Source organism: Narcine bancroftii, chromosome 2 (assembly GCF_036971445.1).
Source record: "Narcine bancroftii isolate sNarBan1 chromosome 2, sNarBan1.hap1, whole genome shotgun sequence".
NCBI lineage: Eukaryota > Metazoa > Chordata > Chondrichthyes > Torpediniformes > Narcinidae > Narcine > Narcine bancroftii.
Window position 1 is genome coordinate 178,878,912 of NC_091470.1, and position 17,675 is coordinate 178,896,586.

General features: G+C 41.3%; 1 protein-coding gene across 1 annotated transcript in view; it reads left to right on the top strand.

Annotated features, from left to right (window-relative positions):
* The window catches only part of LOC138752984 (uncharacterized protein MCAP_0864-like), an 88,256-nt gene that overhangs the window by 35,863 nt on the left and 34,718 nt on the right, over positions 1-17,675 (top strand). Inside the window, exons 23-31 of the mRNA XM_069915582.1 lie at positions 3,252-3,278; positions 6,053-6,088; positions 6,268-6,285; positions 7,294-7,329; positions 8,240-8,266; positions 9,249-9,284; positions 10,514-10,531; positions 11,609-11,644; positions 12,381-12,407. Of these exons, the coding sequence (XP_069771683.1) occupies positions 3,252-3,278; positions 6,053-6,088; positions 6,268-6,285; positions 7,294-7,329; positions 8,240-8,266; positions 9,249-9,284; positions 10,514-10,531; positions 11,609-11,644; positions 12,381-12,407 (261 nt within the window). The remainder of the gene's footprint in view (positions 1-3,251; positions 3,279-6,052; positions 6,089-6,267; positions 6,286-7,293; positions 7,330-8,239; positions 8,267-9,248; positions 9,285-10,513; positions 10,532-11,608; positions 11,645-12,380; positions 12,408-17,675) is intronic.

Genomic DNA, 17,675 nt, shown 5'->3' on the forward strand with positions numbered 1-17,675 from the left:
CGATCGGCACAATTATTACACTACTTCGTTCCGCTCCCGTGTCCACCATAAACACCACCTCTTCTCCCTGGGGACCAATTTTTAGTTTTACCAAGGGTTCCCTCTTATACCTGGTCCCCAACATTCGGAACCCCTGACCTCCCTAATCTTCTTCCATGAGTTCGAGGGTACGCACTTCCCTCTTATATTGGGGGCATTCCCTCTTGAAGTGTCCTTCCTCGTTGCAGTAATAGCACTTAACGGGTCTCCGGGGTCTCCCCTCTCTTGGATATCTTGGGTTGTTTAGAGGAAGGTTTTGTTTCCTTTCCCCTCTGGACTCGGCATTTATCTGTCGGATAGTCTGTACCATAATCTTCGCTGCCCTCTTTTGACCTTCCTCTTCCCTCTGCACATATACTCTTTGCGTCTTTTTCAACAGGTCGCTCAGGGGTTTTTCATTCCAGCCCTCCTCCTTTTCTAGTTTCTTTCTAATGTCCTGCCACGATTTGGAAACAAATTCAATTTGAATAAGCAGTTCACCCATTGGTGTACTAGGGTCCACACCCGCATACTGTTGGACATTCTTTCTCACCCTCTCCAAGAAATCAGTAGGGGACTCATCTTTCCCCTGGTGGTTCCCAAATGCCTTGGTGAAATTGTGACCCTTTGGCACAGCCTCCCGTATCCCTTTAATCGTCCACTCTCTATATTGTCTCATACTTGCCAATCCCTCGGGTGTTCGTTTGTCCCACCTGGGTTCATTCAAGGGATATTTTTGTTCATGGGGTCTGGGGTCCCCAGGTTGTTCACGTTCCCACATGAGGAGGGCAGCCTGTCGAATCATCTGCCTCTCCTGGGCTGAGAATAATGTTCCCATTATTGCGTGCATCTCTTCCCAGGTATATGTGTTTGGTCCCAGGAACTGGTCGAACTGTTCGGCCAGTCCCATGGGATCTTCCAATAGATTTTTCATTTCCTTCTTAAATCTCCACACCTCCGTACTAGTTAGGGGAACATTTACATATCCCGTTCCCCCTCCCGGTCCTCCCATAGGAACTTCCCTCAGGGGATTTAGGCTTACTGAAAACTTCGATGGTCCTGGACCAGTCTGGGATCTGGTCCAGGGTCGGTTTACCGGTGGAAGTTTAGGGTCCGACTCCCTTAATTCATCCCTTTGTTCCCGGCCCCTTCCGGGGCAATCAGATTCATCACCTTTCCCCTCTAGCAGCGAGCTTCCCTCGGGCGCAGTGGGCACCGGGGGAACATAAGGAGGGGGGAGGTTGTCCAGAGGTTCCCACTTCTTTTCTCCCGCTACCCTCAATTTAAAACATTTTGTTAAGGATCCTGGCCAGGGAACCCAACAAAATGCATACGCCGACTCTTCTTGATTCACCTTTTGTCTCGAATTTACATATATGTTTAATGCTTGTCTAACCCTATCCTCATCAGATCCAAATTTCGGCCACCAGACCGAGGAACCTTTGATAGGCTGTTTCGACCAAAGAAGACAATATTGAACCATCTTTTTCTTGTTTTTGTCTCGATATCATTTACTATCCCAATTTTCAAACATTCTCCCCAAAGGGCTGTCAAGGGGAACTCCCGGGAAATGTCCTGATCTTTCAGACGAGCCCTTAGATTTTGATCCTCCCATTTTTCCCACCTAGATCCGTTTATCGTTGCTGAGGACCCTCCTGTTCGGGACCCTACTCCCTTTCTTCTCGGATGCCTCGTCGGAGGTACTATCCCTCCGCCGGTTCCTGCCGAGGTTTCCCTGGGGTCTATCCTAGGGTCCCACGACAGGGTCCTCACGCCACGACAAAGGCTCTACACCTGATTTATCGTTTTATAGTTTTTTATCCCGTCATGACCATTACCTGGGTGGTCTCATCCGTCAATCCCCACACCACAATCGTAAGTCGTCACTTACCGGTGTCTTCCTGGGGATTGAACCGTCACCCCTCTCCTTTTCATCTTGTCGTGTCACCTTGTCCGGATACCACTCACTCAAGCCGCCCGAGGCGACGAGCAAGGGACTAGGAGCCACTGAACTCAGCGGGGTGCACCACCTCCGATGTCCCTCTTTCTCGCCTCCTCCCACGGCTGGAGTGTAGATCCCGGACGAGCCCCCAATTGTCAGAAGTACAAATTCACACATGAGTCTCTTTAAAATTGATGACACGACAAGCTTTATTTACAAGTCTGCAGAGTTGGACTCAACTGGCTTCTCGCCAAGTCAAGCCCCGATACATACAGTGCATTGATTTTTATACCTTTTTTTTGTTTGTCCTTCCCCTTCTTTTTAACACTGTTTTAATTGGTTAGTTTTTGCAAAATCATCCTAAGTACACTTGCATTTGTAATTATCATGTTTGTCACGTACACTACGAACTCTACACACACTAAATTCTGTTTCTCACTCTTTTTATCAATCTTTGGCTCCTACATGTCTCTCTGTGACCATGAAAATCTCTGTTTGTTATAACATTGTCTAGCTGAACTTTTATGGTAAGCTCCCTGTCTATTCTGGCTTCCCCTTTTATGATTAATCATCACATTTTAACTTAAGCCCTTTTTAACCTAAATTCTCTATCTATAACAGTAATAACAGAGTGAAATAAATAAAAAGCAGGGCAATCACGTAGTGTAGAAGAACGAGGGGAGATTTGATGGAAGTGTTTAAAATTACGAGGGGTCCAGACAGAGGAAATGTGGCTTTTTCCACTGACGGTGGGGGAGGTCCAAACCAGAGGACATGGGTTAAGGGTGAAAGGGGAATGGTCTGAAAAATAATCCACACACTTTCTTCCGAAAAGTCAGCGAAGTCCCATTTCTTCCAGATTTGCATTCCTCCGGCCACCACACCGCCGATTCACGCAGATTTCCAGATCTCCCCCTCAGCCTCTCTTCATCTTCCTCAGAACTGACGCTGCCCACTCATTTTCATGCAATAAAGTTGGCTACGGAAGATGGGCTTTCCCCAGCCTGAGCTTTGATAGGAATTTAAAAAAAAATACATCTGGCCCCTAATATTAATTGTGGCTTTTGTTAAATCTTGATGCCGTCTTTGGCGTGGATGTGCTCGTTGAAAACTTTATTTTCGAATCGAGCAAGGCACGTTTTGCAATGACACTGTCTTGACACAAAGGGCTTGTTTTCGATAATTACTTTAATTAATGTTAATTCATTTATTGTGGCATCATGGATATTAGATATCTAAACAATGATGGTAAAGTTTCGAGTTTCTCCCCCCCCCAACCCCTCCCCCACAGAAGAAGAAACAGCTGCTAAAGAGAAAGGTAAATGATAGCCCCTTGATGAAGGGCTCAAGCCCGAAAGGCCATTGTGTATTTTTACCGTTGCTGTTATAAAGGACGCTGTTTGACCTGCTGAGTTTCTCCAGTGCCGGATTTTCACTTCAAACACAGTGTCTGCAGACTTTAGTGATTGATCAATGACAGTAAAGTCATTGTTTTCAATTATTGTGGCTTTCAACGTTTGGTATTCGGAGACGACGGCGGAGAACATCTTTTGACGATAAATCTATTTCCCAACGTGCGTCACAAGGGTGTATAAACTCTTCATTTGATTCTCCTGGGCTGGTCTGTGAAGCAGGAGGCCAACGTGCATCCGTCCGCTGTAACTGGAAGGAAGTAAAACTACGGATAAGTTGGGAGTCAAAATTGCCTTGGATTTTCCTTGGAATTTTTATTCGGTTTCCTTTTCAAGGCATGAAAAGTGCAAGATTCAAAATCCCATTTATTCTAATGCACTCAAGAGATTGTTTTCCTTCATTTCCCGGGACGAGACGCCAGAAGGTCCAATTGGACTTGGGGGTGGAATCCAATCTCAGGTTATCGCACCTTTCTGTATTTGTCGATGGCCGGACGGTCGTTGGGCCTCATCAGCAACACCACGGAGAAGAGGTGGAAAATCCCGTGAAATGGTGCGAGAGTTACAACCTGAGCAGCGGTGTCTCTCGGGCTGGTGGTAACTCGCCGTGTTACTTTCCCCCCTCCCCACCATGGACCTCTCAGGTTATATAAATACTAACAACAAAATAGTTTTGCAAAATCTTTCTGCACTGAATTACAACATTATTAGTAACCGAGCAGAAGCCGGGTTTTAATTTTTCCCCTTCTTTTCCTTTAATTACGAATTCACTCTCAAGAAAAGTTAGCGATCTCGGGTCATACACTAATAGCCACCACATTGTAGCTAAAACACCAGAAAATTTGACAAAAACAGCGTCTATAAAAATACCAGCAGCTGCAAAAACAACAGCGCTTGCTGGAGGCGCGTAGACGAAACCATGTGATTGGAAGCATCGTTGTAATTGGTTAATAACGACAGCTCTGACTGGAGCACATTAGATGGTTCAAAACGTAAATTACTGTCGAGTTTTAGCCTTGTAGGTCTATTAATACCTGCAAGCTGGGCTTATAAAAAATGTTTTTGTTGTTATAACTAACGACAGGAATATTTTTATAAAAAATAATAAATTTCTGCTGAAACACCACAAAAATATTATAGTCATTTTGATGTCACTCCCTCTGATGGTGTCACCCGGTATGGTCCACACCCCCCCCCTCCCCCAGTAATACCAGTGAACCGGAGTCTCAATGTAGACGAGAAGAAGGGGATGATCATGAACTTCAGGAGGACACATCAACAACTCTGTGTGGAGAGGGAAGAGAACCAAGTTCCTTAGAGTTCACTCAACTAGTGACCGATCGTGGACTCTTATAATCTCCTCACTTGTCAGGAAGGTGCAACAGAGACTGCACTTCCTGAGAAGACTGAAGCGGGCGAGGCTACCGGCCACCATCCTGGCCGGCTGCATCACAATGCAGGGATGGTCGCTGCAGAGAAATGGATCGGAGGTCAATCGACAGGACCAGAAGAGCGGCAGAAAAGATCACTGGGGTCTCCCTCCCCCATCAACGTGATCGACCAGGATCATTGTACAAAGAGAGCACGCAAAATCGTGAGCACCTCTGCCACTCCACTCACAGCTGCTCCTATCAGGGGAAGAGATACAGGAGGATCAGAGCCAGCACCACCAAGCTGGGGAATAGCTTCTTCCCACGGGCAGTGAGGATGTTGAACGACCAAAGGAACGGCTCACACTGTCCCCCCAAGACTCTAATATTCACGAAACAATATTGATTTGTAGAGCTGAAATACTTGTCCTGCATGTGTACTGTTTGTCTGTATGCATATTGTGTCTGGTTGTTTTGCTCCCAGGACCATAGAACACTGTTTCGTGGGGTTGTACTTGTACAATCGGATGACAATTAACTGGACTTGAAATTTAACACGTCTACTTGATGCCAACTGATGACTTGATCACAACTGTAATATAAACAGAGAATGTTGGGGATAATTAGCAGTGAAGCAACAGTCTCTGAAGGGAGAAAATGCCAACTTTTCCTGTCGACCTGGCCACAACGCAAATGCCTTTGATGAGAAGGAAATCATTTAACAAAAGAAAGTGAGATTCTACACTAATAGCAAAGACACATTGCTGGAAAAACTCAACAAGTCAAACAGCGTACTTCTTAGAGCAAAGATAAAGATGCAGAACCGACGATTTGGGCTGGAGCCCCTTCACCAAGGGACGAGCAAAATGTCGGCAGGCGCCCGGACAAAATGATGGGGGGCAGGGGGAGGAGCACGGTCCTATAGGGAGGGGCAGTAGATGGATAAGGGAGTGAGGGCACAGTAGCAAACAGGCGGGAGGAGGGATGGCTCTGTGAACGGTGAGGGAAGGGGGTGGAGAGCTGGAGGGAAGGGGGTGGAGAGCTGGAGGGAAGGAGACAGGGGGACGGGGAGAACGGCGAGTGGGCCGGCAGAAACCGGGGGGTGCCCGGAGGGGAGATTAGGCATTGCTTCTCAATTTTACAGGTGGCCCTGGTCTGACGGTGCACGAGGCCGTGGAGAGACGTCAGCGCGGGAGTGGGGCAGAGAATTGAAGTGGTCGGCCACTGGGAGATCCCTGCCATTTTGCTGATAGGAAGTCAGTTATTGGAGAGAACTTCATTTGAAAGATCACATTTTCTCTTGGTTGTAGAGCTGAAGAAACTGAAAGCACGGTGCAGAGACGCAGGTGAGGGAACCTTCAACCTGTTTGACCCAATACGTGATTTTGTGAATGGAATCTCCAAAAGTCTGAAATAAATTTCACGATACCTGTTGAAATATAAAATTTAAAATGTATATTGTGGTGAATGAAAATGATATTTTCAGCGATTTGGTCAAATCACTTGCCTGTTAATTTTGCCTCAGAAGCGGCCAAGGACAGAGGTAAGCACTGATCTTAGCTGATGAAAGTGTAGTGATACGTTCTCTCCTTGTACATTATTCCCTACCTGTGTGCTGTTGTATGTACGAGGCTGGCCCGCCCACTAGTAACTCATCTTCTATGATCTGGTCATAAAGGTCGACCTCCCTCCCCCTCTCCAGCATTCCTGTACCTGGATCCGGGCCAGCCAAAGTCTCCTGTTTATCAAAGCCTATCATTCCTCAGCTCTCAACTTCGTGGTTATTGATGGAGTCGATCAATTTAATAAATACAAACGTCTCTCCGGTAAGAGAGAAACTGATGCGCCCCGAACGACCCCCAACTACCAGGGGCATCCGAGTACTACGAACAGTGGATCAGCTGTTTCAACAACTTCTGGCTCGTGACTCCTCCCCCTTTCTCCCCCCCCCCCCCCCCCCATCAAGGTTTTTGCGCCACAAGCCCACCCCCCCCACCCCCGTTCGAGTCCGGGCCAGTGTGAGCGACCCCACGCAGGGACGCTGCCCGTCTCTCGCAAATAGAAGCCTTCAGTCTCTATCACTTCAGTCTTTGTGCAATTGATCGCGTATCAGAAGCAGATATCCACCTTTCTCATGGGCTGTCATTTTTTTGATAACTAATCTTGCAAAACGTTATAAACGTTAAAATCCAGCGCTCGCCTGCTGGTGTATTTGAGTCTCATTGTCGAGGACATAGAAGCACAGGTAAGATTTCCTTTTTCATCCCCTCAGCATTTTTTCACCGGCATCAGAATTCTATTGGTCCGTGATCGGAAAGGAAAATTCGATGAAGGCAAAATCTGGATACAAATTCCTGGCGTTCAGCTGCGTTGCTTGAGTTTTATTGAAAACGTTGAATCCCTCAAGAGACAATTGGAAAAGCCCACGCGTATTTATCGATTCCAACTGTCTTTCTCTGAGACCCCGCTCGGCTCGGGGGGCCAGTCGCGCTAATCCCGGCATGAATCTCCGGCGCCAGCGCTGATGTGTTGCGCTTGCTGTTTTATTCAGAGATCAAAAAATTGACGGATACTCAGAAAGAAGCAGGTGGGTAATATTAGTTCACGCTTCCCTTTCCACGACTCTTCTTCTCCATCGATTTCTCTGGACGACAAACTTTGTTCAAAGGGTTCGCTTCCTGGGGTGGGGGGGGGGGATTGTGGTGGACAACTTCAAGGGGAAAATGAAGGTAAATTCAGATTTGCTGCGCCACGTAGGAAGTTGGAGAAACGTTAAATTAACTTTCATTGAATTTAATATGTTTAATCGCATGTCGATGCTCTTAGGTTGATTGCACGTGTGAGGAGCCCAGGGGTTTGTCTTGGTCACCAATTTTTACCACCGAAGTAGAGCTCATTGGCTTTCTTAATAAGTGCTGCATCTTTCAGCCTTAAGCGAACCATCCTCACAAATGTGACAGGATGCGTTGTAGCTGTAGGACGTTGACGCACATTTCTGTTGTCCTGAACCTTCCTGAAGACCATAAAAGCTTTTGTTGAGGAGGCTCACTGTTGCCTGAAGGACATGCATCAACATGTGATCAATCTATTATCAATGTAATGCACAGCATCTCTATATGTGAGCTGTTTTTAGAGCTCGTCTGCAGCTAATTAATTAGATTGGACATGCGGCATAGTAACAGGCCAATTCGACCCTACAAGTCCGTGCCACCCATTTTACTCCCCATTGACGTACTGCGTTTTGAAGGGGTGGGAGAAACCTGGAGCACCCCTCCCCCACCAGAGGAAACCCACTCAGCTAACCGCTCCACCAACTGTGCTGGGCCAATTTGGCTGCGGCAGGTTACAGTGTATATAATATTTGTGTCTGGGACAATAAACACCCTGACTATTGTCCTTCAAGTAAAAGCTTTTGAGCAATGAGGAGAGTATTTTGTGTTTCGAATCGCATGATTTTGGTAAATAGTCAATGATCTTTATGCCCTTCTAATCCACAGAGTATGAAATCGCTGCCAAGGTTGCTGGTACGTACGTGTAAAGTGAACGAAATATTTACAACTTTGTTACTACAACTTTCCTGTTCACACTGTAAAATGATTATTTATACTGGTATCACCTGGAGTCCATCAGCTTTTAAAAAACGTGTGTTTTTGCGCAGTATGTGTCTATGTGTGTGTGAGTGGGTTGGCGTGCTTGTGTGTGTGTTAAACCCCTACGCCATCGGGGCTCTGTGATCAGTCAGGGGTTGCCGAAGGTGGGATGTGGGTGGGATGAAAAAGTTTGAAACCCCCTGTTTAAATCGTCCCTCATGAACTCGTTACGTGCAGGGTTTCAGAGCTCCGAAGGAAATGACAATTTTTCTCAAGCAAAATATTTCAGCAATAATTGGGTCTGGAGCAGAGCTTCTCAACCTTCCCTTCCTACCCACATCACACTTTCCGACTGATCACAGAGCTCCGATGGCGTAGGGATTACTTTAGGTGGGATGTGAGTGGAGGGATAGAGGTTGACAACCACTGCGCTACGACTATGGATCTGAGTTGAAGTTGTCCTTTTCGGCCAGAATGAAGGAAGGACGTTCTACATTCGATTCACTGCCGTGGGTCCAGGTGGATGGTGCCTACTTGCGTTGCAAGCAGGCGTTTGAGAAGGGTCTGTATAAAAATATCCATAAAAAGCATGGAGTTGTGGGCAGCATATTAGCGTGGATGGAAAATCGGTTAATCAACGGGAGGCAGGGAGCTGGAATAAGTGGACGTCTCGCTTCTATTCAATCGGTCATGAGTGGAATGTTGCAGGGATTGGCACTGGGTTTGCAACGCTTCACCATCTGGGGAAGAGGGGTCTGAATGCGGGAGAAGCTGATGGAAGTATCATTAAATGCCAGTAACGGGTTATCAAATGTTTATTAGGAAATAATCATTTTTTGCTCATCTTAGTTGTTACTTGACACACATGTTTGTACAATATTGAGAATGGAACATTTAAATTCTGCTTTCTTCCCAGCTCTTGCAAAACTTAAAACAGACTATGAACAATTGGGTGAGAGAAAAACATCTCAATTTATTGTTACGATCACAATTCAGATTTAATCACTTAAGTAAACAGTATTAAGATCATTGAATTCAGGAGGAAGTCAGGGGAACATGGACCAGTCCTCACCGAGGGCTCAGTACTGGAGAGAACTTCAAATTCCTGGGGGTCAACATCTCCCAGGATCGATCCTGGAGCCTCCACGCTGATGCAATCACAGAGAAGGCTCACCAGTGGTTGTACTTTGTGAGGTGCCTGAGGAGATTCGGTACGTCACCGAAGATTCTCGTAAACATCTACAGATGGACCATGGGGAGCACTCTGGCTGGTTGCATCACTGTAGGGCACGGAGGCGCCAACTCTCAGGACAGGAATAAACCCCAGAGGGTTGTGAACTCGGCCTGCGACATCACGGGCACCAGACTCCACTCTATCGAGGACATAGACATGAGGAGGTGTCTTAAAAAAGTAGCCTCTATCCTCAAAGGCCTCACCGCCCAGGCCAAACCCTCTTCACTCTGCTACCATCGGGGAAAAGGTTCAGGAGCCTGAAGACAAACCCCCAGTGGCACAAGGACGGCTTTTTCCCTCCCTACTCCACCATCAGATTTCTGAATGATCAATGAACCACAGACAAGGCCTCACTTTTCATCCAGTGTTATTGTTATTTTTTTTATAGTATCGTTTTAAGATGGTTATAATATGAATGCCCTGTGACGCTCCCATAAACATCGAATTTCATGACTTGTTCATGACAGAAAATCTTGATTCTTCAGTTTTGGTGAAGTTCAACATCCTTATCTTGTGTGAACAGGCAACATCAGACATTTCAAATGTATTTTGTTCTATCCACTAATTTTGCCAGCTAGTATTTCATTTAAACCACCCGTGAGATACAAATCAGAGGGCGTGGGTTAAGGGTGAAAGGGGAAAAAGTTTAGGGGGAGATTTCTTCGCAGTGGGGGTGTGGAACGAGCTGCCAGCTGAGGTGGTGAATGCGGGCTCATTTTTAACATTTGAGAAGAATTTGGACAGGGACATGGATGGGAGGGGGAATAGAATGGGTAGGATAATAGTTTGGCTCAGAGTAGAAGGGCCTGTGTTCTATGGTGCTATGGCGGCAGAAGACATGATCGAAAGATAGCTGATGCTGCAGTGGATATATTCATTGGTTGGGAAAGTTGATACAATTTGGGGGATTTATTTTAACCTTTATTTTTACATTCACATCCAAACAGAGACGGATAAGGACAAAGGTATGGACGTAAGAAACGTAAATGCGCCTGATATTGAGAATGACAGTTGATGCGATCTGTGGTCATTCAATGGATTCACTCTATTACAATGGGTGTCGTCTGACATACACACGTGAACAGTTCAACAAATGTAACGCCCTGTAATCTCAGGCACGATGTGTGGTAAGATAAATTTATGCTCGATAAAATCACATCAGAAAAACATGTAGCTGCCAAGTGGCGTGCTGAATCTTGTACTCCATGGATAGTGGTCCTGAGATGCATGGTCACTCCCCGAAGCATTCACCTCTCAATGTCAGTTCGAGCTCGAGCTCTCTCTCCATGAAATCCCAGGTAATTTGCTGCTTTTCTACAGATCTCCATCGAGCAGCTATCCACTAGAAATATACCATTTATTACTCCGTACTTTCCAACAAATCCCCTCCATTCCCAAAATTATTCGCCGCTCTGAATATTAAACGCATTATTTCAGAATTTCTCGCGTCAGCCCGTTGATTTATGTCGAAGGCTCTTAATATGGGATCATAAATTTCTGCAACAATTTGACAAATAAATCTTTTACCCTTAAGTGGGAGGAGTGAAATCAACTTTCCCTGATGCTGTTCCGACTTGTTAACCTTTTTTTCAATCTTTTCCATTTTAATGTATCTTGTCATAACTGTAAAATCATAAGTCCAAGTTTATTATCATCATACAACCGTAAAGTAGCCCCTTTTAAACCGGGTCGCCTTCCTGGGTGGAAAGAAAAACTCTGAAACCCCTGTTTTAATCGTCCCTCATTGACTCCTTATGTGCACGATTTCGGAGCTCCAAAGGAAATGGGCCAACTATGATTTTTCTCAAGCAAAATATTTCAGTGACAACTGAGCAGTGATTCTCAACCTTCCCACCCACATCTCACCTTGTGCAACCCCTGACTAATCACAGAGCCCCGATGGCCTAGGGATTACTTAAAGAGGGATGTGGGTGGGAATAAAAAGGATGAGAACCACTGGTAATGAAGTTATCTTTTTTAAAGACGCGATTCACTTTACTGAATAGTGTCTACCTGGTTGACACATTGATTGCACTTCTCAGAAATTGCAAAAGAAAAGAAAACTGCAACAGAAATGGGTGAGAATTACGACAATTATGTTTTTTATACTTTGCCAGAATATCCATTACTTATGTTGAACTCAGTAGTGTACACACACACACACACACACACACACACACACGTGAACATTGCATATGTCACGATGTCCAGTGGGTATCTTCTATTTCTGCTAACATATTTATAGTCCGAACATTTATCAAACGTAAATTTGTTGTTTGAATATGCATGCAACTTTTAAAGCAAGTGCAATTGCTGATTTTCTGGAGTGTATTCCTTTTGAAAAATAGTTAAGTTATTTTAGTTTGGGTGGGATGGTTGGTGTAGCGTTTAGCGCTATGTCGTTAAATCACCAACTATCGGGACCATGAGTTTGAATCCCGCGCTGTCTGTGAGGAGTTTGCATGTTCTCCCCATGTGTGCGTGGGTTTCCCCCCGGGGGTTCTGGTTTCCTCCCTCCGTTCGAAACGTACCAGGGTTGTAGGTTAGTGGGGTGTAAATTGGTGGCAGGGACTCGCGAGCCTAAATAGCCTGTTACCATGCTGTATGTCTAAATTTAAATTTAAGTATACCATTCAAGATTTGACGACTCCCCCAGTGATTATTCTTGCGACGATTTCTAGTGGCTGCGAAGATGGATTCGTTCTGCGCCTGAGATTTTATGTTGCAGATCACCCCGCCCATCCTTCGCACACCGAATCAATCTCCTCGAACGTGATCAATCCGTGATTTATGTGGTGTTTTTCTTCTCAACAGAGGTACTATTGAACGAAAAAATAGCAGGTAAATCGTGGATAAATACGCCATTCTTGCTGGTTGTTTTTAACCTTCTTTTCAAGCATGAAGTTTGCATAAAATGTGATTTGGATCATGTACAATTAATTTGCTTGTATAGACGATTCTTTGTACACAGATGGTGGCCACTTTAGCATCTTCCAAGCGATGCTGAAGAAGACTTCATTGTGTTCACGTGCAGAACGCACCCAGAATATAGATGTCTGGTTGTTTATCCTACGTTAAAAAAAACAGCTGGGGAAGGGAGTGCAACCTGAGAAACAATAACCTCATTTCCGTTTGGCTCAGACAACCCGAGAAAACGTATCCTTCGAAATTTCACCTGCAGAAACTCTGAGAACCGATAGAATCTATTTACGTGTGGCCATTCCCTCATGGGAATGTAAAATGCTTTGGGGAAATTCTCCTGAAGTTCCTCACTTGACATGAAGGCACAACAGTGACTGCAGAGGACTGAAGGCTACCGGCCACCGTCACGTCAACCTTCTACAGGAGCACTACCGAGATCGTCCTGGCCGGCTGCGGGGAAAAAGAGGGGCAGGGACGATCTGTGGAATCTCCCCCCCACTCTATCGACATGATCCATTGTCTGAAGAGGGCTCGTAAAATCATTGACCCTTCAACCCCGCGCCCAGCATCTTTCAGCACCTCCTGTCAGGGAAGAGATGCAGGAGGATCAGAGCCAGCCCCACCAGGCTGAGGAACAGTTTCTCCCCACGGGCAGTGAGAACCGCTCACACTCACCCTCTGAGACTCTCATTTCTAAAAAAAACATTTATTTATTTGTATAGATGAAATACTTGTCCTGTATATGGTCTGGGTGGGTGTCTTCGTGCTTTGCACCGAGGACCAGAGAGCATTGATTCATCAAGTTGTATTTGTACAATCAGATGGCAATAAACTTGAACTTGACTTGAAAATCAAAAACTTCTGCTGGACCCAATTATTTGAACTTTCCTTTTTTAAAAAACTTTATTTATTCATTCAAAAAACAAATAATATGAAATATACAACAATTACCATAAACATGAACGTTATTTTTTATATACATAAAAAATGAGAAAAGAAAAGAACACCCCCCTTCAGCCAACTCTCCTAAGGAGAGCCATAAAGAAAGAAAAAAGAAAAAACATTAAAGAAAAATTAAATACACATATTAATATCTAATCAATGTAAATTGAAATGTAAATATTCTGAATATAACAACCACTTATTAATAAAAAAATATAATTATCACGTGAAAAATATGTAATTTTTTTCCATTATTAAACAATATTTCATCTCATTATGCCATCTATTAATATCAATCATATTTATATCTTTCCACGTACTAGCAATACATTTTTAGCTATAGAAAAAGCTAAATATACAAAAGAAAGCTGAAACTTATCTAATCCCAAGCCTTTCAAAGGTTGCAAACGACCCAATAAAAATACTGTTGGATCTAAAACTATTTTAATCTTATACAGTTATTCTAAAAACGATTGAATTTTCTTCCAAAAAGATTGTATATGTATACATGACCAAACGGCATGAAAAAAAGTTCCAACTGTATCACCACATCTAATACACAAATCTGATTCATGAAAACCATACTTTTTAAAATTTTTCAGGTGTTAAATATAATTGATGTAAAAAAATTATAGTTAATCATTGCATAACCGGCATTTATCAATCTAGTTACACTATCATAACAAATATCTAACCAATCATCTTCGGAAAAAATAAAACCAGTATCAGCTTTCCATTTACTTTTAGATCTATCCCAACCCTTTTTATCCATACCATCCTTTAATATTTGATACATAGATGAAATATAACCCTTCTCTGGTACCTTCATAAGAGAAGTCTCAAATTTGGTCATTTCAGGTAAAATCATATCTCTACCAAACATACATCTTACCAAAGATCGAATTTGATAATATAGAAACAAAGAATTCTTATCAATACCAAAACCTTCCTTCATCTGATTAAAAGATAAAAATTTACCTTCTTTAAAACAATCTCCCAAATTTTCCACACCTTTAAATCTCAAATGTAATAAACTTCGATTATGTATTGAAAAAGGAATAAGTTGATTATTATACAATAGAGTCAAAGCTGATAATTTACCCCTAGAGCCTGTCATTTTATTTTTATTTATACATAAATTCATTAAATGTTTTAATATAGGCACATTATATTGTTGTAACAAATTTATATTCCATCTAAACAAAAATTGATGTATTTCAAATTCAGAAATATTTGCCATCTCAATTTTGGCCCAACTAGGAGGCTGTACCGAATCCATCAATGAACTAATAAATTTAAGTTGGGCTGCTTCATAATAATTTTGAAAATGTGGTAAATGTAATTCCCCTAACTCATATTTCCAAGTTAATTTATTCAAAGCCACTCTCGAAAATTTACCTCTCCATAAAAACTCCCTAACCATTTTATTCAAATCTCAAAAAAAAATTATCAAGTAAATACAGAATAGATTTAAACAAATATTGTATACATGGAAAGATATTCATTTTAATTGTATTTATCCTACCCATTAAATTAATAGGTAAATCTTTCCATTTTAAATCAGTTTTAATTTTTTTTCATTAACAGAACATAATTTAATTTATATAAAGATTGATAATTAACATTCAAAATTATACCCAAATATTTAATTCGATCAGTCCATTTCAAATTAATAATATTCTTATAAACTGAATAATCTCCTTCACTTGCCAGTAATATTTCACTTTTTTCCCAATTAACTTTATATCCAGAAAGACATCCATATTGTATTAAACACTCCTTCAAGTGCAAAAGTGACTGAGCTGGGTTTTTAAATACATCAATACATCATCAGTAAATAAATTAATTTTATACTCCTCGTCTAAAACTTTCATATCTTGTATCTGTGTGTTTTGTCTTATCAATTGTGCTAAAGGTTCAATCACTAACGCAAACAAAGCCAGTGATAAAGGACAACATTGATGACTTGATCGAGATAGCTTAAACGATTCCAAAATCAAACCATTCATCAATGCTCTAGCTACTGGTTTACTATATAGAGCCCTAATCCAACCAATAAAAAAAGGACCAAACTTGAATTTCTCCAAAACTTAAAAAAAAAGTTCCATTCAACTCTATCAAATGCCTTTTCTGCATCTAGAGATATCACCATCGGATGATCTGAAGATTGTCGAAATCCATTAATCAAACTATTCACGTGCAAAATGTTACCTGAAGCATATCTATTCTTTATAAAACTTGTTTTATAAAACCAGTGGCTGATGACTAGTAAAGAACTTAAAAAATCAACTTAGGCAAAAATTTAGCCAATCTATTCACTAATATTTTAGCTATTATTTTATAATCTACATTTAACAACAAAATTGGTCTATATGAAGATACCTTCAAAGGATCTCTATCTTTTTTTGGAATTACTGTAATTAAAGCACTAGAACAAGACTCAGGTTATTCATAATGTTCTGCAACTTGACTTAATACATTCCCAAACACTGTAGATAAATCATCATAAAAAAATTTATAAAATTCAACCAAAAATCCATCATCACCAGGGGATTTACTGTTCAGCATTTCCAGCATAGTCATTTTAATTTCCGAATCAGTAAATGGTTCTTCTAACTCCTGTATATCTGCATCCTCTAATATCGGTAAATTCAACTGTGATTAAAAAAAGAGCAATCGATCCAGTTTCTTGTTTTCCATCAGATGTATATCTTTTTATAAAATGAGTAAAATTCATCATTAATCTCACGAGGTTTATAAGTAGTAAAGGAATTCCATCTAGCAGCATTAATAGTCCTCGAAATATGTTCTTTCTGTAATTGCCACGCCAATACCTTATGTGCTTTCTCTCCCCATCAATAATAATACCTTTGCTTAGTCCTATTAATCACACATTCAAATTGATAAGATTGCAAAGTATTATATTCCAATTTCAACCTAGATAATTTTATTTTCTGATCTTCTGTTGCATCTTTCTGAAATTCCTTTTCTAACTCATCAATCTGTTTCTCTAATTCAGAACTCTGATTTAATTGATTCTTCTTTATTTTAGAAGTATTACTAATTATTTGTCCTCTCAAATAAGCTTTCATAGCATCAAACGTACTTTGAACAGAATTAGAATTTTCATTAAAAAAATTAATTTGTTTTTTCAAAAAATTAATAAATTCCATATTTTTAACAACATTGTATTAAACCTCCAACAATAGGCCATTTGGATTTTCACAGAAGTTGCATATGTAAAATATAACAAAGAATGATCTGAAATCACCCTACTTTTATATTCCACTTGTTGTATTTTCCCTTGTAAATGTGCCGATACTAAAAAGAAGTCAATCCTTGAAAACGATTCATGTCTAGATGAATAAAAAGAGAAATCTTTCTCTGTCGGATTAAGACATCTCCAAATATCTACTAAATTAAAATCTTCATCAACGCTTGAACCTGAACTGTCATCTTGGATTTCTTAACTTTCTTCGGAGATTTATCTAATAAAGGTTCCAAGACACAATTAAAATCACCACCAACTAAAATATTATCATTAGCCTGAACCAAACATAAAGATGCATCTGAAATAAATATTTTATCATTTACATTTGGGGCACAAATATTAAGTAAAGTCCAAAATTCACTAAAAATCTTACAATTTAATTTAAGGATACATCCTGCCTTTTCCTCCATTGATTGTAATTCAAAAGATAAATTTTTATGTATCAAAATTGCTACACCTTTAGCCCTAGAATTAAATGAGGAAGAATATACATGCCCAACCCAGTCCCTCTTTAATTTCATACTTTCCTTCACATTCAAATGTGTTTCTTGTAAAAAAGCGACATCAATTTTCATTTTCTTAATATATGCCAAAACTCGCTTATGCGTAATTGGACTGTTTAATCCTCGAACATTAAAAGTAGCAAACCTCAACTTTGACATATCTACTATTGTTACTAAATATCAATAATATCTTGAAAGCTCAAATCAATGTATATAGGCCCTCCAATAGGCGATAAAAATCACAAATTAAAAATTAACTAAAATGAAAATTTAAAAATATAAGGAAAAAAAGAACCCCCCCCAAAATAAACTACCAAAAGGTAGTAATCCTCTAAACAAAAATTGGGAGTGGGTCACCCACCAGTGGCTGATGACTAGTAAAGAGCTTAGAACAAATTTCTCCCTCCCCAGCCAAACAATCAATAACATTAAAATATCATAATAACAAAAAAATAGAGTAAGAAAAAAAAA